We start from the raw sequence: 20,577 nt of genomic DNA on the forward strand, positions 1-20,577 counted from the left end.
CTGGCATGCTGGCTAACAGCCTGCTGCCTGGCCTGCACCCTATTTCATCGTGGAGCTAGAGGAGTTAGAGCCCTGTCTATGTTGGTAGATAAGATGAGAGCACCCCTCCAGCTAGGATGGAGTCCGTCACTCCTCAGCAGGTCAGGCTTGGTCCTGTTTGTGGGTGAGTCCCAGAAAGAGGGCCAATTATCTACAAATTCTATCTTTTGGGAGGGGCAGAAAACAGTTTTCAATCAGCGATTGAGTTGTGAGATTCTGCTGTAGAGCTCATCACTCCCCCTAACTGGGAGGGGGGCAGAGACAATTACTCGATGCCGACACATCTTTCTAGCTGATTTACACGCTGAAGCTATGTTGCGATTGGTGACCTCTGACTGTTTCATCCTAACATCGTTGGTGCCGACGTGGATAACAATATCTCTATACTCTCTACACTCGCCAGTTTTAGCTTTAGCCAGCACCATCTTCAGATTAGCCTTAACGTCGGTAGCCCTGCCCCTTGGTAAACAGTGTATGATCGCTGGGTGATTCGTTTTAAGTCTAATACTGCGGATAATGGAGTCGCCAATGACTAGGGTTTTCAATTTGTCAGAGCTAATGGTGGGAAGCGTCATGCCGCCATCTTGACACCTTGCTCAACTTTAAACAAGTTTACCAAACCCTCCATGCTTTTTTTTGGGCTATGATATTCGTATCCTATCCTCTTCAGTGTGACAGGCTAGCTGCAGACACAGCCATTGAGCTGAGGAGAAGGGGAGTGGCCTCTGTCGGTCTATGGCCTTGAATAGTTCAGACAGAGTTGGTGTCTCAACTCATCATCATTGAGAAGGATTCTCCACCAGGTATTGATCCTAAGGTAGATGATAAACCATTTGACAGTATTGCTCTTCAATATGAGTTTGAAAGACTGATGCTGTTTTCTTCATGATTTTCTGAATTATATATTTTCATAGGCTTTACTAGTTCTTATTATTTCACTGTAGTGACTTTGTGATAAAGGCATTACCCCGTTTCTCTCAATTCAGAGACATATTTGCCAATGAAGACACCACAGAGCTGAGTGGGAAGTGCATTGTGGAGCTGGCGAAAGGTACATTACATTTACATTATACTACAGGTCGAAACACCCTAGGAACCAAAGGTACACTACTAACGATGCGCTCCCCAAATTTCACCAGTCTCACTGTTCATGAACTCTTGGAAGTGCTTGCACAAAGGATAGTAACATCTCATCCTGTGTTCTTGGAATCAGCATGTACATGGTCATGCACCGTTATACACTCAGTGGCCAGTTTATTAGATACACCACCCCGTTCACAAAAATGGTTAGCTCCTACAGACAGTGAGTCACGTGGTCATGGCTTGCTATATAAAGAAGGCACACAAGCATCAAGGCATTCAGTTACTGTTCGATTAAACATTAGAATGGGAAAAACTAGTGACCTGAGCAACTTCGAGCGTGGTATGATCATCAGGTCAGGCGCGCTGGTCCCAGCATCTCAGAAACAGCTGGCCTCCTGGGCTTTTCACGCACAACAGTGTCTAGGGTTTACTGAGAATGGTGCGATAAACCAAAAACATCCTCGGTCCTCTGCCAGGACCTAGGATCAAGGGTGACACTCAAGTGTTTTAATACTATATCTCTTGACACAATGATGAAAATAATCATGGCCTCGAAACCTTCAAGCTGCATACAGGACCCTATTCCAACTAAACTACTGAAAGAGCTGCTTCCTGTGCTTGGCCCTCCTATGTTGAACATAATAAACGGCTCTCTATCCACCGGATGTGTATCAAACTCACTAAAAGTGGCAGTAATAAAGCCTCTCTTGAAAAAGCCAAACCTTGACCCAGAAAATATAAAGAACTATCGGCCTATATCGAATCTCCCATTCCTCTCAAAAAAAATTGAAAAAGCTGTTGCGCAGCAACTCACTGCCTGCCTGAAAACAAGCAATGTATACGAAATGCTTCAGTCTGGTTTTAGAGCCCATCATAGCACTGAGACTGCACTTGTGAAGGTGGTAAATGACCTTTTAATGGCGTCAGACCGAGGCTCTGCATTGTTCTCGTGCTCCTAGACCTTAGTGTTGCTTTTGATAACATCGATCATCACATTCTTTTGGAGAGATTGGAAACGCAAATTGGTCTACACGGACAAGTTCTGGCCTGGTTTAGATCTTATCTGTCGGAAAGATATCAGTTTGTCTCTGTGGATGGTTTGTCCTCAACTGTAAATTTCGGTGTTCCTCAAGGTTCCGTTTTAGGACCACTATTGTTTTCACTATATGTTTTACCTCTTGGTGATGTCATTCGGAAACATAATGTTAACTTTCACTGCTATGGGGATGACACACAGCTGTACATTTCGATGAAATATGGTGAAGCCCCAAAATTGCCTGTGTTTCAGACATAAGGAAGTGGTTGGCTGCAAATGTTCTACTTTTAAACTCAGACAAAACAGAGATGCTTGTTCTAGGTCCCAAGAAACAAAGAGATCTTCTGTTGAATCTGACAATTAATCTTGATGGTTGTACAGTCGTCTCAAATAAAACTGTGAAGGACCTCGGCGTTACTATGGACCCTGATCTCTCTTTTGACAAACATGTCAAGACTGTTTCAAGGACAACTTTTTTTCCATCTACGTAACATTGCAAAAATCAGAAACTTTCTGTCCAAAAATGATGCAGAAAAAGTAATCCATGCTTTTGTCACTTCTAGGTTAGACAAATACAATGCTCTACTTTCTGTCTGAGTGTAGTCTGGCCCAGGAGTGTGAAGGTGAATGGAAAGGCACTGGAGCACTGAACCACCCTTGCCTTCTCTGCCTGGCCGGTTCCCCTCTCTCCACTGGGATTCTCTGCCTCTAACCCTATTACAGGGGCTGAGTCACTGGCTTACTGGTGCTCTTCCATGCCGTCCCTAGGAGGGGTGCGTTACTTGAGTGGGTTGAGTCATTGACATGATCTTCCTGTCTGGGTTGGCGACCTCCCTTGAGTTGTGCCGTGGCGGAGATCTTTGTGGGTTATACTCGGCCTTGTCTCAGGATGGTAAGTTGGTGGTTGAAGGTATCCCTCTGGTGGTGTGGGGGCTGTGCTTTTGGCAAAGTGGGTGGGGTTATATCCTACCTGTTTGGCCCTGTCCGGGGGTATCGTCAGATGGGGCCAGTGTCTCCCGACCACTCCTGTCTCAGCCTCCAGTATTTATGCTGCAGTGGTTTATGTGTTGGGGGGCTAGGGCCAGTCTGTTATATCTGGAGTATTTCTCCTGTGTGAATTTTTAGTATGCTCTCTCTAACTCTCTTGGAGGACCTGAGCCCTAGGACCATGCCTCAGGACTACACCTGCATTGCTTGCTGTTTGGAGTTTTAGGCTGTGTTTCTGTACAGCACTTTGAGATATCAGCTGATGTAAGAAGGGCTTTATAAATAAATTTGATTTGAATCAGCGGTAGTTCTGCAGGTGAAAACGGCTAGTTGATGAGGTCGAATGAGAATGTTAAGAAACATGCAAGCTAACATGCAGGCCACAAACAGGCAAATAACAGCACAATACAACAGTATCGGGAATGCACAACTCGTCGGGCCTTGTCACGGATGGGCTTTTGCAGTAGACAACCACACCGGGTTCCCCTCCTATCAGCTAAAAACTAGAAGCGGCGGCTCCAGTGGGCACACGATCACCAACACTGGACAATTGAGGAGTGGAAAAATGTTGCCTGGTCCAACGAATCCCGTTTCTTGTAGCGTCATGCTGATAACAGTCAGGAATTGGCATTCCCTTGTGTCAATGGTACAGGCTGGTGGCGGGTGTGTAATGGTGTGGGGAATGTTTTCCTGGCACACATTAGGTCCCTTGATAGCAATTGAGCAATGTTTCCATGCCCTGAAGAATTCAGGCTGTTCGGGAGGCAAAGGGCGTCTTGACTCGGTACTAGATGAGTGTACCTAATAAACTGTCCAGTGAGTGTATTTCTGCAGTTAATTATAACGCCGTATTTAACAACAAAACAGGCTAAATATCCTTTTGAAGATTTGTTTGTTTTAGATCTGGGCTCTCACCTTAACTGTTTTTTGATTTGCAGATGTTTTTCAGAGTTGAAGTTCTGTTTTGCATTCCGTTTCTGATTTGAAGATAACCTGATGTTGCCGTCAGGAAACGTGTTGACCTGGTTAGGGGCTACGGGATACAAGATGTTGATGGTAGGGAGATAATCTATTTGCACGCTGAACTGAAATGTACATAGGCCTGTACACCAGTCTCTAACTTACTCTCTCTTTATTTTCAGGTCGGAGTGTGACAGACCACACCTCCTTCAAATTCCTCCTTACCCAGGTCCCATATCTTTCCTGGCTGTCCTAGATGGTACCCTCATTTTTCCGGGTTCCTCGGTTTGTTCTTACCCTCACCATGGACGCTTCTGAGACTCCTCAAACTCTTCTGTGACACATGGATTACTGCAGTGGCAGTAATGTACATTACACGGTATTCCTATACATAGAATACTAAATCATTATAATTCTGTGTTCATATTCCTATGGAGGATCTGCGCCATTGTTCTTTATTGAGTATTATGAGTTTTACCAATTTATAAGCTTGCATGTGATTAACCTTGCCAAACTATTGCCTCAGATTTACAAAAGTTGGGAGATGCTACCACATGTCTAAACACAAAATGACTTTATTCAAATGAGCATTGTATGAAGAAACATGCCAGCTGTGATCTTTAGCTGCATCTAAAAACGCTAAACAAATGTGAATGTATTTTGTAATACTGATAGCAATAAAATTATCTACATTCCTATACCACTTAGCACTAATATGTTGTGTGTAGCAGGGTCATTGTTATTGCATGAGTTTACTTTAGGCTCTTGTTGTGCACTTATTTAAACAGTCATTTAAGTGTTTTATTAATAGCCTAATCAGAGAGGAATGTGAAGCCAGAGGTTTTACTCAACCCAAAATCTGTCCACGAAAATAAGCCCATGAGGTGAGGAATCTTTGTATGGATATCAATGAGTGTTGAATTTGGTCAACAAAAATGGAATTGCTAATTTGCTACATGAGGCTTATTTGATTAAATAGAAGTTCGTAAATTGTTAGGTTGTTATTAATGTACTGATGTGAGTGGACGCACATTGCATTTCGGCAATTTAGGAAAAAAACTACTTTTATATCTGAGTTGTGCCTGTTGTCATGGAGATAAAGGAGTCATCGTGGATATAACCAGAGGTTTACCTTGCGAACGGTTTGTACTGAACGACATGTTACTCCAAAACATTCTTGAACAGACTTTGAGGTATGTTTGCGCCCGTTTGGTGGGTGTGGTGAGGTGTGGCTTGAAGTAACGTGTTTAAAGGGCAGTGGCCATGCAGACAGCGTTCCACAACCCAACCCCTTCCCGTTTTTCAACTGGTTCAGTACAGCAACGTTTCCGTTCAATTGAACGTCCCAGAGCGTAAAAACGTACGGAACGCAGCTCCACTTTAGCATGGACACTGCCATCGAGGGCTTACACATTTTTTATGTAGTAAACTAAATGGGGGTTCCTATGAGTTGGGAGCAATCAGCAAATTAAGAAAATTGACTAAGCATTGCTCAATTACGCTACCCATGCTGTCACAGAGACGATATTAGCAGATACAGAGATGAGTCATCTATCTCTATGGCCTGTTGTTCACACGCGTCTCTGCCCTCTCATTGGCTAGAATGGTCCCACCTGATCTAGTTCCTCCCGCCTGCTTTCGATGACATGTACTTCTATTGTTAGAGCGGTCACTGGACTATCTTGTCAATATAATAGACCATCGTTGGTCTAATGGAATCTGAACGTACTCTTTCTAAACAACTAAGATAACCTTACAAACATGGCGATTGCGGTTCCTATAAGTGTGTAATGGAAGAGTTATTTTTCCGACCAGTCCCAATGACAGGCACCTCCTTCCTCCAATCCCTGTCTTTGCATAGATGGGCACACCCTCTTTACCGTCACCCAGGAGATACTGAGGGGAGGGGGGGTGCTCTGAGTTCCTGGTCCTCCTAGCCTCGATTTGGCCGGACACGACACACTTTCGGATTTACAGAACAAAAGCAACAACGGACCGAGGGGGGTAGGTACAGTAAGGAAACAATTTCAAACAAATAACAAATCGATTATTCGATTCTAAAGGCGTATCATATTTAGTATCAGTTTGGGTCTCAACTTGAGACAGCTACAAAGTTCTAGAATTGTTTCCGAAACGAGAATCCGTTTTGAGGTTCGACGGATAAATAAAGCATCAGGGTCAGACAAACGGTATTGTTCCCCCGTTTTGTTCTCTCCAACTTCAGCCATTAACAAAAGAGAAGATTGGGATATTTTGTTTTCACTTTATCCAACCCCAGAGTGAAGGGGTGAAATACATGATTCCGGTAAGTTATTTTTGTTATTACTGAAGCGTGTCCGTGTGAGTGCGCAGTCTGACCATTTTAGCTAGTACGCCACAAAGGATCAAGACATCGGAAGGGTAGGCCTATTGTCATGGCCACTGCTCCAACCTGTGAGCTGTTTAACATCGTATGCTGTCTTGCTGTATGATATGGGGCCTGGTTACCGTTAGTAAAGCGCCGAATATCTTTCTGTCGTCGGCAATATAAAATGTTAACGGGCTACTAGTTTGCTCACTCCCTGGTTGGCCCAATCATTTTTGGGATATGAACGAATAACTTCCGAGAAACAGAGTTCCAACAGAACGCAACAGGATACATTTAGTTCGCTAATCACTTTAATGATTTGGTTCTGGGATCCGATACTAGATATTTCTGACCGTCGGGCTCTTCAATTGGTCAGCATTACTTGATCTAATTTCTCAAATACTTGACTCCCAGTTTCTTTTCGTTTTAGTTTGTTTATTAAAAATCGCAGGGTTTCCCAAACTCGGTCCTGGGGCCTCCCAGGGATGTATTGGTTGTTTTTTGCCTTAACACTACACATCTGATTCAAATAATCACCTCATCAAGCTTTGATTATTTAAATCAGCTGTGTAACACTAGGGTAAAAACTTAAACGTGCATCATTGGGAAGACCAAGGGCTGAGTTTGGGAAACCCTGTGCTGTGGTAATCATCATGTGAACGCCTAGCTGGAAGGACACAGGGTATGCGTCATTTGTCACAGTCCTGCACACTTATTCATTCATCATACACACCTGATTCCGCTAACAAAGGTTAGTTATTGGTCATCAAAGTAAGTTGAATCGGGTGTTACAGTGCCAGTCTGGGACATGCACACTGCGCCCCGCCAGGGTAAATAGACCTCTTGAGTATGGTGTACTTGGATTAAATTCCAGTTTTGTGTGTTTGTCAGGGGGAAATTACTTTAAATTTACACCTGTTGCACGTCATAGTTTGCTCTGTGAATTGACAATGAACTTGTGGTTTTGGTCAGATAAGGACCGAGGTTGCACATAAATTTCTTCAAATAGCCAGTCTCAAGTTGACCTTTTGTGTAAAGTCAATGCCTCTGCTTTAGATGTTTAAAAAATAAATAATGCAGGTTATTATACAACACTTTCATAAATGACAATGTTTTATTTATGTATATATTTTATCATGTATGAATTGCCTACACATTGAATATGTCAATTGCTCAATCTCTTTTGTCTTTCCATAGGTGTTTCTGCTGTGCCTCACTGCCTCTGTCAGGGGGGTCAAACTTGATTCTGAGGACTGACGACTTGAAGGGAAACAAGGACAACGGAACAAAGCCAGTGCTGGAAACGGGTAAGAGAAGCGCCTGTGGCAGATTTCTCACAGCCCCCCCCCCCCCCCCCCCCCCCCTCTTTCCCTGAGACCCCCTGACTACACACCCCACCCTCACAACACAAGTCAATCACCACACTTTGGTTCCAAGGGGGAGGGGAGCACAATCTGGACAGAGGATATACAACCAGTTTCATGGTGAGACTTTGAGAAGGGAGTGTGACTTAGAGGGGGAGGGGAAACAGCTGTCAGGTCTTTGACTTTGGGAATAGAAAGTCCTCCTCTAGATACTTTCATCCAGACCGTGACTCATATACTCCTCCTTTGACACATTTTCCCCTAAAGCACATGACACCATTATAGTATCTAAACATTGGCAACCTCCAGTGAGATTTCACTGTTAATGTTATAATCAATTTATAAAGCACACAATGTATTTGATATCTTTATCATATCTCTACCAGACTGGAGTGACGGGCGGTGACATCACCGATGGCAACACAGGTTGACCGTAACAGAAGAATAGGACTGGAGGTAAACATGAAGGAGTCATCCCAGTGTGATGTCACATGGACAGAGAATGAAGGAAAGCATACCTCCCTGCATTCCTCCAAGACTTCACACTATCAGATCACCAATGGAAAGAGCAATCTATCCTCTGACCCCAGTGCAACAGACAGTGATGTAAGCGAGGGCAGAGATGGGGGTGTTAGTTTCAGCACCAACCATAACTCTGTGGTGTGCCTGCCTTTGGTCTCTGAGGGCCTGAAGCTAGTATGGACACAGTCAGATCAGACACGTGAGCTTGACACCATCCCAGAGCTGGTCCAGGCATTCAATGTGTTCCCATACCCAACATCTCGTGAGGTGAATGCCTTGGCACGGCTTTGTGCCCTGCCTCTGGACAAAGTCAAGGTCTGGTTCATGGTGCAGAGAATCAAATACGGTATCAGCTGGGCCTCAGAGGAGATTGAGGAGACGCGTCGCAAGCTGGCCGGACCTGAGCGGACTAACGACTATGCAAATGAGAAGGAGATAAAAATTGGGAATGGGTGTGGGGCAATATCTGTGGAGACAGAGGACGATGATCAAATTAATAATGGTCTTCACTCCTACCTGCTTCACCCAAGAAAACGAGCCAGACATGAGACCCCAGAACCCTGCAAACCAGCCGCCACTGTCCAACATTTCAGTTCCTCTCTCCCACCCCCTCAGGATTCATACTACTACCGCCCTCCTGTGGACATGCCAGCAACTACCGCAACTGATGCTTCCCTGAGCCTCTCTGAGACCTCACTTGGCTCTCCACAGCAACAACAACGCGGACGCTACAAAAAGACCAAAGCCCAACTTGCAGTCCTTCGCAGCAGCTTCCTGCGGGAAAACTGGCCCGCAGAGACTGAGCTCCGACGCCTGCAGGAGGAAACCAGCCTGAGCCGCAATGACATCCGCAAGTGGTTTAGCGACAGCCGGTACCAGCTTAGAAATGGGCGTGGACTGCTTGGAACATCCATGGTCTATCCTCAGTTGACTACAGGAGACGCAAAGAACGAATCTCAGCAACTTCGACCTCTTCCACTCGTAGCACACAGGCCTCGGGATCAAGAAAATGGTGTTGAAGTGCAAGGAAGGGCTCAAGAGAAGGGAGCTCGCAGCAACGGAGTGAAAGATTCACACTTCTTCCAGAACTTTCTGTCAAACAGCTTGGAGGCATTTGGGGAGGGAGCAGTGGGAGTGGAGGCAGAGGAGGACGAGGTTGCGGAGGAAGCCTCAGTTCACACTGAAACTGTTAAGGAAGAGAACGAGGCGGTGGTGAAACAAGAAAAGCCTCTACACTTTATGGGCAGTAAGAACCCAGAGATTAAACAATCACCATCAGCCGTTACCATCTCCACTTCCCCCCTCCCCTTGCATTCTACCACCCCTTCAACTTTGACTGCTAATAAGCGTAGTTCTTCTAGCACCAGCACGGTGCAGAGGTCTGCTCGCTCAGCCAAAGCCTCACTGACAGCCCTGTCTCTCTCCAGTCCTCCCTCAACCTCGTCTCCTCTTCTTACACCCGCTGGCCGACCACGGAAGACCAAGGAACAACTGGACATACTAAAGGAGCACTTCTTGCGGTGCCAGTGGCCTAAGAGTGAGGACTACACCCAGCTGGTAGAGCTCACAGGCTTGCCTCGTGCAGATGTCAGCCAGTGGTTTGGGGATACGCGCTATGCTGTTAAAAATGGTCAGCTACGTTGGGTGCAGGGGGTCCGTGAGCAATTCCGAGAGCAATTCCTGGCTGAATTAGCCACACAGCAAAATGGCAGTGGTGGAAACGGTTCCAGTGGAACCCCTCGGGTTACGGGTAGCCGCAAACGAAAGTCTCAAGTGAATGGCGCAACAGCACCAACATCCACTGCAGATTCCCCGGACATCAATCCGCTGGAGGTTTACCATCGCTCGACAGGGGTTCTTCATGAGAAAGACCTTGATGCCCTTTGCAAAAAGTCACGAATGAGCTACCAGCAGGTGCGGGACTGGTTTGCATCTCAGGAGAGCAAGGCATTTGACCCAGAGCCCAATGTTACTGATTGAGATGAGGAACTTGTGGGCTGGTAGGGGTTGGAAAGTAGCAGTGTCTCTCTTTTTTTACAGAGGACAAGACTGATAATGTCTTACCCAGAATTTCTCATAAATTTGACATACATTTCATATTGAATTACTTTGCTTTAATGTGAGCAGGTGTGACTCTTAAATGCTTAGTATCAGCACAGATTTTGCGACTGTGCTGAATTATTGCTGCATTCTCTTTTTTTCATAAGTTTGGACTAAATCCTGATGGTGCTGCCTACTGTAGACAGGACAGTACATAGTACACTGGTTCAATTCCCCCCCACCTATTTTGTTTGTGTTATATAATTTGTAGTCCAGTATTGTAGCAACATATTAACTGGATAAAAAGTATGTATTGGTTAGAGCTCCTTAGGTACTGTAGTTTAGTTCTGTATTTTACAGAAGTGAAACTGCACTGGGAAAACCTAAACATAACATCATTTATGAGTCTTAGGGTAAAGACACTGATTAATCACTTAAAGTAGTAATCATTCCTTTACAACCTACATGTCCTTTTTACAAAAACAAACTGGACATCCACACCTAATACTTCTGAATAGACAGGTTGCACTTGAATTTTTGAGCCCTGACATTTTAGCTGTGATAATGTTTATTAAATGCATTCCTTTTCAGAAACATTGAATACCTATTAAAATTGTTATGCAGTTTGCACTGACCTGCAATGTTTTAAAGTGAAGTTCAATGTCCACAAAGACTACAAGTTCCAAACATATTTTGGATAAACTGAAGATACTGAACTGCACTCTTTGGTTCTGTATAATCCTGTATTTTTCACTCTGCTCAACTGTCTCAATTTCTGTTTACCTGTGAAGGGCTGCAATATAGGCTTATTTTATTGTTGGGTTTTCAGTTTATTTCACGTAGTCCATGCCCCAGATTGGTGGGGACAGTATTCTTCCTATATTGAGCATTTGTGTGAGGGGATTGAGGGGCAAAAGAAGTCACTGGAATTGTGTAATCCAACCAAATTCAGTTCAGCAGAGAAGGGACAGAAGCATAATAGATTGTCTTAGTCCACTTTAATCCAACGCAATAAGTAGTGTTTTGTGCAGGCCATTTTCTATGCCTCTGAGGGGAAAATTACACATATTACATTCATCCAGGTATACCAGTAAAAGTATTTTAATCAACATTAAGCAACATTTTCTACAGTGTAAATGTTTTTTCTATTAGCTATGAGAACATTACAAAGGAAGTACAAGAATGCTGTAGAGGGCTGGAGGAGAAATGTTTGTCTTAACACTATTCTCAGTTGCCGATCCCTTTAATTGTAGTTGTAAACAGTTTTTCAATTTTCTACCTAACTGGACACATGGCGCTCATTTCAAAAGTCAGAGATTCTCCAGTACTTTTCTATCTTTTCTATCTAGTAGTTGTGAAAGTAGCACTCCCAAGCCAAAAGTGATCCCTGAAAATTGCGTACTACATCACATATGTGATGTGCACCACCTCATTGCTCTCTACTGTTTCAACTGAGTCATTGGGCCCATCCTGCAACCTCATTGGATAATGCTGGGCAGGCTTCTTGCTAGCTTCCAATCAATGCAAGGGCTAGAACTCATTGTTAAGGGGCTGGCCCACGTGGGGTGAAATGTAGGGGAAATGGTGCTGCACAGTTTCAAGAAAAGTATTTTCAAACTAGGGATTTTGTGGCTAATTGAATTGAAGACAGTAATTCTGCTCATAGATTATGCATATATGAACTACACTTTGACACATCATCCCAAAGCGGGAGGTTTAAATAATATATATATACTTTATTTGCCAAAGTACGGGAGCATGTCTTTTTAATGTTGTATTATGTTCAATTTAACATTTGCACAACTGCATCACTGGAAACAAGTAAAAAAATATATAAAAAAAAATGTGTGTGTTAACTGCTTCCCTGCACTTTCTGAGATCGGGGTCAGCTGTTCTTCAGATTCTGCAGAAAAAGTAAGAACTATGCCAAAATACTAAAGGACACGTACTGAAATCAAAGTTGGATCTTTGTCATTTCAACTCGTCACTTTAGGAGCTACTTAATTTAAAACCTAAATTCAACTGGATCTCAATTTTGTCACTAGAATTGAAATTAAGTCAGTATGAGACAGCATGAAACAATAACCTACCGGTTTACTGGCCATTTCTGAAAGGCCTTGGGGAGTGCAGTGATGACCCAGTCAAGAACTGGAAAATGTTCGGAGTCAGATTCTCAGACCTGAGAATTGGGGAGAGGTTTGCTCATTTAGCTTTGGGCCTCTTTACACTAAACTACTTTGACGACACAGTCCCAGGAACGATACTCCTGATACTTTTGTAGTGTAAAGAGACAGATCTAGATTCAACTCTGTTTGAGAGATGTCTCCCACACAACTCTTCTGCAAAGGATTCAGGTAGGGCAGTTGTGCTTCATAGATCTGAGGAGGCGAGGACACTCCTCCATTCGCCTACTAATTATAATGAACAAAAATATTCCATGTAACAATTTCAAAGATTTTACTGAGTTACAGTTCATGTAAGGAAATCGGTCAATTTTCAATAAATTCATTAGGCCTTAATCTATGGATTTCACATGACTCGGAATACTGATATGCATCTGTTGGTCACAGATACCTTAACAAAAAAAAAGGTAGGTGCATGGATCCGAAAACAATGGGCCTCAGGATCTTCACGCGGGAACAGTTACCAGGGATTCATCCGCAAAGAGCACATTTCTCCAGCGTGCCAGCGGCCATCGAAGGTGAGTTTTGTCCACTGAAGTCAGTTTCGACGCCGAACTGCAGTCAGGTCGAGACCCTGGTGAGGACGACGAGCATGCAGATGAGCTTCCCGAGACGGTTTCTGACAGTTTGTGCAGAAGTTCTTCTGTTGTGCAAACCCGGTTTCATCGGCTTTTCGGGTGGCTGGTTTCAGACAATCCAGCAGGTGAAGAAGCCCGGATGTGGAGGTCATGGGCTGGCGTGGTTACACGTGGTCTGCGGTTGTAATGCCAGTTGGACGTACTGTCAAATTCTCTAAAACGATGACGGAGGCAGCTTATGGTAGAGAAATGTTCATTCAATTATCTGGCAACAGCTCTGGTGGACATTCCTGCAGTCAGCATGGCAAAACTTCAGACTTCTGTGGCATTGTGTGACAAAACTGCACATTTTAGAATGGCCTTTTTTTGTCCCTGGCACAAGGTCCTGTTTAATGATCATGCTGTTTTATCAGCTTCTTGATATGCCACACATGTCAGGTGGATGGATTATCTTAGCAAAGGAGAAATGCTCACTAACAGGGATGTAAACAAATTTGAGAGAAAAGCTTTTTGTGCGTATGAACATTTCTTTCACATGTTGCTTTTATATTTTTGTTCGGTGTAATTGACACAACCAATTATCAGTTTCTGGGTCATGAAGGAGCGAAGACGGAGGAATTGAGGAGAGGACTGACTTTTGTTCAAATGAGAATCTCCCACACTACATGTACCTGTAAGAATTACCTTAATACCAGTAGATAGCATTTTTGCTGTTAGCCAAATTGCTAATTATAGGCTTAAAATAGGAACACATTTGTGAATCATTGCATTAACCAAGAGTGCAACATTATGGTTTAGATGAGAAGCTCCTGTATAGTTTGATGTGCGTTCCTTATTTTGTTTGTCCATATACTATGGTATTTACGGTACGCTAATAGGTGCACACACATGGATGAAGCAGGAACGTGGCTCTGGTCACACCACATCCAAAGGCTGAAGTAAGGAAGGTGAAAACAGAAAAGTAGCAAATCTGATGTTGAAGAGCGATCTTACTACAACATTACTAATGTAAGTCCACCCGTACCACTACTTTCAACGATGCACCATGGAAATGGAAATCAACTGATATTCATCCATTCTTACCGGGTGGGAGTGCTAATAATGGTGGGAGTCCCTATGAGAAGAGAGAAACAAATGTAACATTTCAATCCCACATTTGACAGTTTGATGTTCAAAGTGATTTACAGAAAAATAGTTGTGTTGCTTGAATGAACTACCATGGTATGCTAAGACAATTCTATGCCAATCTTTAACTATCTGTCGATTGTTGATATGTTTGTGTGACATCTTTCAAAAATGTTTGGCATGAAAATGTGCCAATGATTTTCTTTTTCATGACATTAAGTTAAATCTGTTGTGTGCCACTCACTGAAGCCACCACGCTCGTGCAGAGAGCTCAGGCTGGAGATTGATGTGGCAGAACCAGGCGGAGTCTGAGAGCAGGAGCAGGAGAGAAACAGAGACCATAAGAAAATACACTTACTGGAGGAGGGTTTCTCAGTCTGCTACAGTTAAGACAGAAGGAATGAAAACTCACTGCGAGGGTGAGCCTAGGGTTTCTATCTCTGAATCTCTCCTGGGTTTCAGCAAAGCCTTGGTGGCTGAAACATAGTTATTGACAGGTGAAAATATCTCTGAATTTAATAAATTGAGAGAATATAGGACATTGTGTTTGAAAGACTGCTGTTAGACAGTCAGTGTGATGTGTGTATGCATACATGCCTGTCTGTGCAACCACATTCATATATCTCCTACCTAACAGGACGTGAGCGAGGGGTGACTGTAAGTGTAAAGACAGATAAGGAAAGTTACACACCATTGCTCATCTGAGGTTTAAAATGGAATTTCTCCTATTAGGGATTAATTTAAATTGTATCGTCTTGCTAAGATCTCTGAAATGCCTCTGACCACAACCCATCAACATTCATCTTTACCTGGGGAGGTAACAGCCACTGGGAGAGACATCCTTTGGGCACTGCTAGGGAAACAGATCAGTTGTCAGTAAACGCTTTAAGCTTAATGACATATTGCAAATATTTTTCTCAGATGTGATAAATAGTAGAGACTTATACCCATTTGTTTGAAATTGTCCAGGTGATGCCTGTGAAAAAAGAGTAAAGTCTAAAATGAGTATTGTGACAGCAATAGCGTACTTGATTAATCAAAGTCAAAAGACAGTGTTTGCTAATTGCTCAAAGACATTCGATGCTAAATACACTGAAAATCATACCCTCCTCTGAGAGAGAGGTTTCTTCAACTCGGCATTCTCTCTTTTCAGCTCTAAAACTTGCCTGCATAAAAGTTATGCGAGAGAAAGAAATGTCACTGTAATTGACTGAAGGCAGAAGAATAACAGTAACATACTATCGGTTGTTGTTACTGAACCTGTAACACTGATCTGTCACATCCTTCAGTCTCCTCTCCAGCTCCATAGATTTGTTTTTGAAGTAGACAATGACCCTTTCCTTCTGCCTTTGCTGGAATAGAGCAATCTGACAGGCAGCGATATCATCGTACAAATAGGTGCTGCGCTGGTAGGCCCATAATAAACATTTGTGTTTAACTTTCATTTTTACCCCGCAACTTTTATATCAAATACACCTAACACAAAATGTAAAACAGAGTTGAACCTGTGCTATGTGCTCCAGACGAGACTGAATGAGCTTCACAGGGTCTTTGAAGAACACCTGCTCCTGAGGCTTCATCTTCCAATATAGGAAGAGTGATGTAGGGAGAAGAAAGTGTTATAAGTATGTAGAGATGAGGGACACTTGATTTACTGGGTAGGCTACATGTTGCTGTTGATGAATCAGTGACAGTCATTGAATTGAAAAAAGTAAACTAACCTGGTCTGAGATGGCCAGGTAATTGCAGCTGGCTCCACACACAGTGCAATGTTCTGAGGGGAAAAAAGGCAACATTTGGAGACAACACAACAGTATGAAATAAGAACAGATCTGGGACCATAGGATGGGTGTGGGCGGGGGACAGGGAAATGACAACAGTCATACTTTTATTGGGGTTGATGCAGCCTTCACAGCAGATGTGACCACAGCTGGAGACAGCAAAGTTCTGCCCCTCTCTTCGGAAGCAGCTGTTACAGTGGAACCAGTCCATCCCAATGCCTTGTGACTTGACTAGCTCTTGAATTTTGACACAAAACCTTGGAGAGAAAGGTTAGAATTCTGGATGACTGGATTCCATCATGATAATGTTAACTAGTTATGTTCATGCATTTTAACCCGGTTTATTGTCTCAAGTTTGCGTATCAATTGGACTTTTGTGTCGCTAGCAAACTAGCCAGCTCGCTAACATTAGATATGATCAATGACTAGTTTGAAACCTAGTCTGAGTCTGACTAGCCAGTAATGTTAGCTTAGCAGCTAACGTTACCTAGCAAACCAGCTAGCTAGCATAAGATTGTAAAGTGATGCAAGGCAAAGAAAACACGTCAGACACACTCAAATATGAAATATGACTAATTTCAATGTTGTTGACTACCTTAGTTTTGAAATGTTGGCCTTAGTTGACCATCAGCGTGAAGATGAGCTGAAAAGTCTGCTTTAGTTTACATTTTTACTAAGCTACTAGTCCTGTTCTCCTGCACTGCAGGGTGAATACCGTTGAATGCACGCGCGTCGTTGATTGGTCGAGTCCTCCATAGCGCGCTAAATTCACATGATACGGTAACCGTGCAGAGAGAAATTCCATTGAACAAAATGTCCTGGACTCCAGCTAAGATATGTCTTTGATAACTATATGGTTTATAAAATATTAAAAGTGTATTCCATTGTCAATATTGTATGACAAGACTGAGCAAAAACAGGTGCGCAGCAGATGTACTTGTCACAACAGTATCAATACCCTAGTCATTGTTTGCTCAATATCACCTTGATTTCCAAAATATCCAAGTTTAAGCAGGAAAAATGACTTAAGAACAGTGGCTAATCATTAATCCTGTTGTTAGTCTTTCACATGTGAATAGGCCTACAGCGCATTGGTAAAGTATTTTAGCCTTATTCTAAAATGGATTCAAATTTTTTTCCCCTCAATCTGCACACAATACCCCATAATGACAAAGCAAAAACGGTTTAGAAAATGTTGCAAATGTATAAAAAAAAAGTAAAAATTACATTTACATAAGTATTCAGACCCTTTACTCAGTACTTTGTTTATGCACCTTTGGCAGCCATTACTAGTATTTGTATTTCTGATTGTGTGAGGGGCTTTTTTGGGTACTTCAGATTACCACAGGTGTCTAATTATTTCTTACCAGGTGTCAAATTGATCTTGGGGTGGCTGATGTATAGTCAACAATAATCAGGTTCACTTACGACAATCTTTCAAATAGCTTTACCATTGCATGAACACCTGCTGTGACTATCATTAGCAAACTAATTATGCCAAGAGAAGAAAGTGTTACAGTTCAAGAGTAAACAGGACACTGGGTAGTCCAGAACAGTCGCAAAACACTGAGCACTCACATTGTGATCATCTTCTTACAACCAGATGGTCACCTCTAGGCTATTTTGTGTAGATACCGGCTCCGCACTACTGGATTTAGGGTACATCTCATCAGGATCATAGCATTTTGACAACCGACAATCATTAGAGACAAAAACCATTGTAAAGTACTCATTTTATTGAAACATGCTAAAGTCAAAGGACCATACTGGGGGTGTAGTTTCCACACCTTCTCTAAATGTACTGGAAAGTGATGCACCCTTCAGGCCACCAACAATTAGATGGCTGTGGAGACAGAAAAGACAGCCATCCCTGTAACAGATTGAAGAATTGTTAGTAACATGCATCTCATTGCAATGACAGATGAGTCAATTACAGGTTCAAGTTCATTTGGCATCAAAGCTGATACAATTAAAAGCCAAGTGTAAACTATAGTCTTCAATGCCAAAAGCACCAACCTTGTTCTACAGTAGGATATTTTACAAATTCACTGGGGATCTGGGTTTCAGAGTTTTCCACTATTGTGAGCGGTCCAAGAACAGAGTTTTGAACCAGGCCCTGGGGTTCTGAGAAAAAAATATATATAAATTACTTCAAGCTGCATTCCCATCAGAAACTCAAGAGTGATCAGCTCAAATGAATATGGAACTACAGTTTATTCAGGCTTGAAATGAAGCGCCTCAAAATACCTGAATCCACACCCCTCTTCAACCGAGGCTTGCAACTCGAGTCACAGCACTTGCAGAGGTCACTTTGAGACGGGTCGTCCAGCAGCTCCCATCTATGAATAAAAAAAGTTGGCCGTTGCATTGGCACTAACGTCATTATGGTCCAATGTTAAAGAATGTGACCAATACTTACTCTCCAGTCTCTTTAATGTAGTGGCAGGCCTTCTTTTCTATATCAAAAACCTCAGGGTCCCATGCAACAAGCTTACAATGAATATACACCTGGGGTGAAATAAAAGAACAGTCAAGAGCTACAGTATGAAAACAACCCAGTCATACCGAGAACTTGTGGTCCACTCACTTCCTCGCCTAGGGCAAACTTGAAGGACTGCAGGTAAAGCAGAATAGCAGACGAGTGGTACCTAGGCAGGAACCTGGAGTTCCCAGTCTTCCCATCTGCAAGGCAACTGAAAATGCATTGTGCAATGAGCAGACAAACAGAACTTCCATCCAGCAAATAAGCCAACTTTAAAATGTATTCAATACTTTAATGGGATGAATTCCCCCCGTGCACATTTTGGGGTTCGCCCTAGCACTACACAGCAGATTCAAATAATCAAAGCTTGATGACGAGTTGGTCATTTGAGTAGGCTGTGTAGCGCTAGGCAGTCAAAAACCAAAATGTGCACCCTACATGGCCATAGCCAGGTCTGGTACATACCCCTTGTTGGTGATGATGGGGTACACCAGGCTCGCAGACTGCAGTTCTGGTGTTGTGGCCGCCACACACTCCTCCAAGAGCAGCAGCAAGGGCTGATGGTCCTTCTGATCCACTGCTGCCCAGATGGGGATGAAAGAGCCCAGGGGAAACAGGCTGGTCTTAGCCAGACCAGTAAGGTCTTCTACATGCAACAGAGGGGGGAAGGGGCGCAATGCTCATACGTACTGTACAGCCACAGGTTTCAACTAGCTTTGGGCAGTGTCCTCTGCTAGGCATTTCTTTACCAGGTAATTTGACTGAACATATTCTTACAATAATTGTTGTTGTACGAGTCACTCACCATTGAGGAGTGCCATGTGGAAAACCAATCCTCCATGACCCTCAGCACTACCATAGGCAGGGATAAGGAATGGGGGAATCCATCCCTCAGGTCTACATACAAGGGGGAATGTTTAGTTTAATAATGAAGGTGGCAAAGGAAGATTTGATTCCAACACCATAGCTACAGTACACCCAATGGAGCCCTAAAAGGCAACACATCCACTGCATTTGAAAAAAAATCATACCCCTCTAAATCAGGGACTGATTTAGACCTGGGACACCAGGTGTATGCAATTAATGATAAAGTAGAACCGAAAGACAGCAGGCGCCAGACCTCTTAGGGTAAGAGTTGAGTACCCCTGGCATAGATGGTTACCTTATGTAAACACACTTAATATGGTGACTAATAGCAGCAGGTTTGGGCTTTCGGTCAGGTCTGTAAGTCAGGTTGGTTGAATAGATGTGTTTTTTGCCAGTCACCTGGGGAATAGAAGGAGAAGCATTAGTCGTTGCAGGATCCAAAATGGCATACATTGGGTCAAGAGTGAGACATTACCCGTTTCTTGATGGCACAGCCATTGAGGTTGTAGTGGAATGTCGCCATCCCTTCTCCCGTGGGAAGAACAGAAAATGTGGACGGAACACAGTGTCCAAGGAAAAGACGGGCAGCATTTTCAACCAACTCTGGACTGACCTTCCATGTCACTTTAATGGAGTGTTTCTCACAATCCACATTAAAATCTAAAAATATAAATTTGATAATGTCATCATTCACATCTCAAGAGCCAACACCACAACTTGGCTAGTCTGTTAGGCGGTCAGCATGAGATAAGTAGCCTATTCAAGTTAACATGGTATCAGCGCTACATAATCATATTATGCGTTCATTATTAGACATACCTTCATTGGCAGCGCTTGCTGCTGCTACAACAGCCAAAACAATTGCACATTGCCAAAGGAGAGACATGACTGAATGATCTAGGAGTGCCTACAAACTAGAAATATTTATGGACCAATTGATCCTAATCATCTTAATTCTGAACACCTGTGAGAGGTCAAGGATCAATAATTATAGACCTAAAAACTTACCAACATCATCAGTTTTGGTATTTCCTGGTCTGAAAACATCCTTGAATTTTTATGGGTTTTAAAAGTAAAAATTGTAATAGTCACATCTTTTCCCCATAAAGTAGTCTGCAAAGCGGAACCTATGTCTCACAAAACACGATGGACGGACTGAATAGTGACTTACACAGGAAATAAA

General features: G+C 43.1%; 3 protein-coding genes across 5 annotated transcripts; 1 reads left to right on the plus strand and 2 right to left on the minus strand.

Moving 5' to 3' along the window:
- Positions 1-6,006: 6,006 nt before the first annotated feature.
- Positions 6,007-11,197, plus strand: LOC129813867 (zinc fingers and homeoboxes protein 1-like). Of its 2 annotated transcripts, none has more exons than XM_055866451.1 (3): positions 6,007-6,109; positions 7,650-7,759; positions 8,203-11,197. In XM_055866451.1, exon 3 carries the CDS (start codon positions 8,231-8,233, stop codon positions 10,316-10,318), a length of 2,088 nt encoding a protein of 695 aa, XP_055722426.1. In that variant the 5' UTR covers positions 6,007-6,109; positions 7,650-7,759; positions 8,203-8,230; the 3' UTR covers positions 10,319-11,197. The 2 variants fall into 2 exon arrangements, with proteins under 2 accessions (XP_055722426.1, XP_055722425.1); XM_055866450.1 differs by having other exon boundaries at positions 6,015-6,410.
- A 164-nt stretch (positions 11,198-11,361) lies between these two features.
- LOC129813869 (RING finger protein 212B-like) lies at positions 11,362-16,759 on the minus strand. Of its 2 annotated transcripts, XM_055866453.1 has the most exons (14): positions 16,641-16,759; positions 16,151-16,302; positions 15,986-16,038; positions 15,770-15,844; positions 15,525-15,631; positions 15,370-15,430; positions 15,212-15,240; positions 15,074-15,117; positions 14,895-14,919; positions 14,677-14,740; positions 14,509-14,572; positions 14,223-14,253; positions 12,469-12,557; positions 11,362-12,281 (listed from the first exon to the last, which is right to left on the minus strand). In XM_055866453.1, exons 2-13 carry the CDS (start codon positions 16,254-16,256, stop codon positions 12,473-12,475), a joined length of 744 nt encoding a protein of 247 aa, XP_055722428.1. In that variant the 5' UTR covers positions 16,257-16,302; positions 16,641-16,759; the 3' UTR covers positions 11,362-12,281; positions 12,469-12,472. The 2 variants fall into 2 exon arrangements, with proteins under 2 accessions (XP_055722428.1, XP_055722427.1); XM_055866452.1 differs by having other exon boundaries at positions 11,362-12,557.
- A 1,004-nt stretch (positions 16,760-17,763) lies between these two features.
- Positions 17,764-20,283, minus strand: LOC129814575 (uncharacterized). Its single transcript, XM_055867750.1, has 10 exons — positions 20,214-20,283; positions 19,870-20,054; positions 19,690-19,793; positions 19,333-19,424; positions 18,993-19,173; positions 18,633-18,738; positions 18,465-18,553; positions 18,293-18,384; positions 18,062-18,169; positions 17,764-17,915 (listed from the first exon to the last, which is right to left on the minus strand). Exons 1-10 carry the CDS (start codon positions 20,278-20,280, stop codon positions 17,881-17,883), a joined length of 1,059 nt encoding a protein of 352 aa, XP_055723725.1. The 5' UTR covers positions 20,281-20,283; the 3' UTR covers positions 17,764-17,880.
- Between the last annotated feature and the right edge of the window lie 294 nt (positions 20,284-20,577).

This window comes from Salvelinus fontinalis, chromosome 17 (assembly GCF_029448725.1).
Source record: "Salvelinus fontinalis isolate EN_2023a chromosome 17, ASM2944872v1, whole genome shotgun sequence".
Lineage (NCBI taxonomy): Eukaryota > Metazoa > Chordata > Actinopteri > Salmoniformes > Salmonidae > Salvelinus > Salvelinus fontinalis.

Excerpts from the sequence above, each read along its gene's own strand:
- LOC129813867 (XM_055866451.1), top strand. The coding sequence starts at position 8,231 with ATGGCAACACAGGTTGACCGTAACAGAAGAATAGGACTGGAGGTAAAC.
- LOC129813869 (XM_055866453.1), bottom strand. The coding sequence starts at position 16,256 with ATGGACTGGTTCCACTGTAACAGCTGCTTCCGAAGAGAGGGGCAGAAC. Across the intron at positions 15,431-15,524 it reads GTGACAGATCAGTGTTACAG|GCAAGTTTTAGAGCTGAAAA; the intron begins GTTCAGTAACAA and ends ACTTTTATGCAG. Across the intron at positions 12,558-14,222 it reads ATTATTAGCACTCCCACCCG|GTCTGAGAATCTGACTCCGA; the intron begins GTAAGAATGGAT and ends CCCAATTCTCAG.
- LOC129814575 (XM_055867750.1), bottom strand. The coding sequence starts at position 20,280 with ATGTCTCTCCTTTGGCAATGTGCAATTGTTTTGGCTGTTGTAGCAGCA. Across the intron at positions 19,425-19,689 it reads ATTAAGTGTGTTTACATAAG|ACCTGAGGGATGGATTCCCC; the intron begins GTAACCATCTAT and ends CCTTGTATGTAG. Across the intron at positions 17,916-18,061 it reads ATATCCTACTGTAGAACAAG|GGATGGCTGTCTTTTCTGTC; the intron begins GTTGGTGCTTTT and ends AATCTGTTACAG.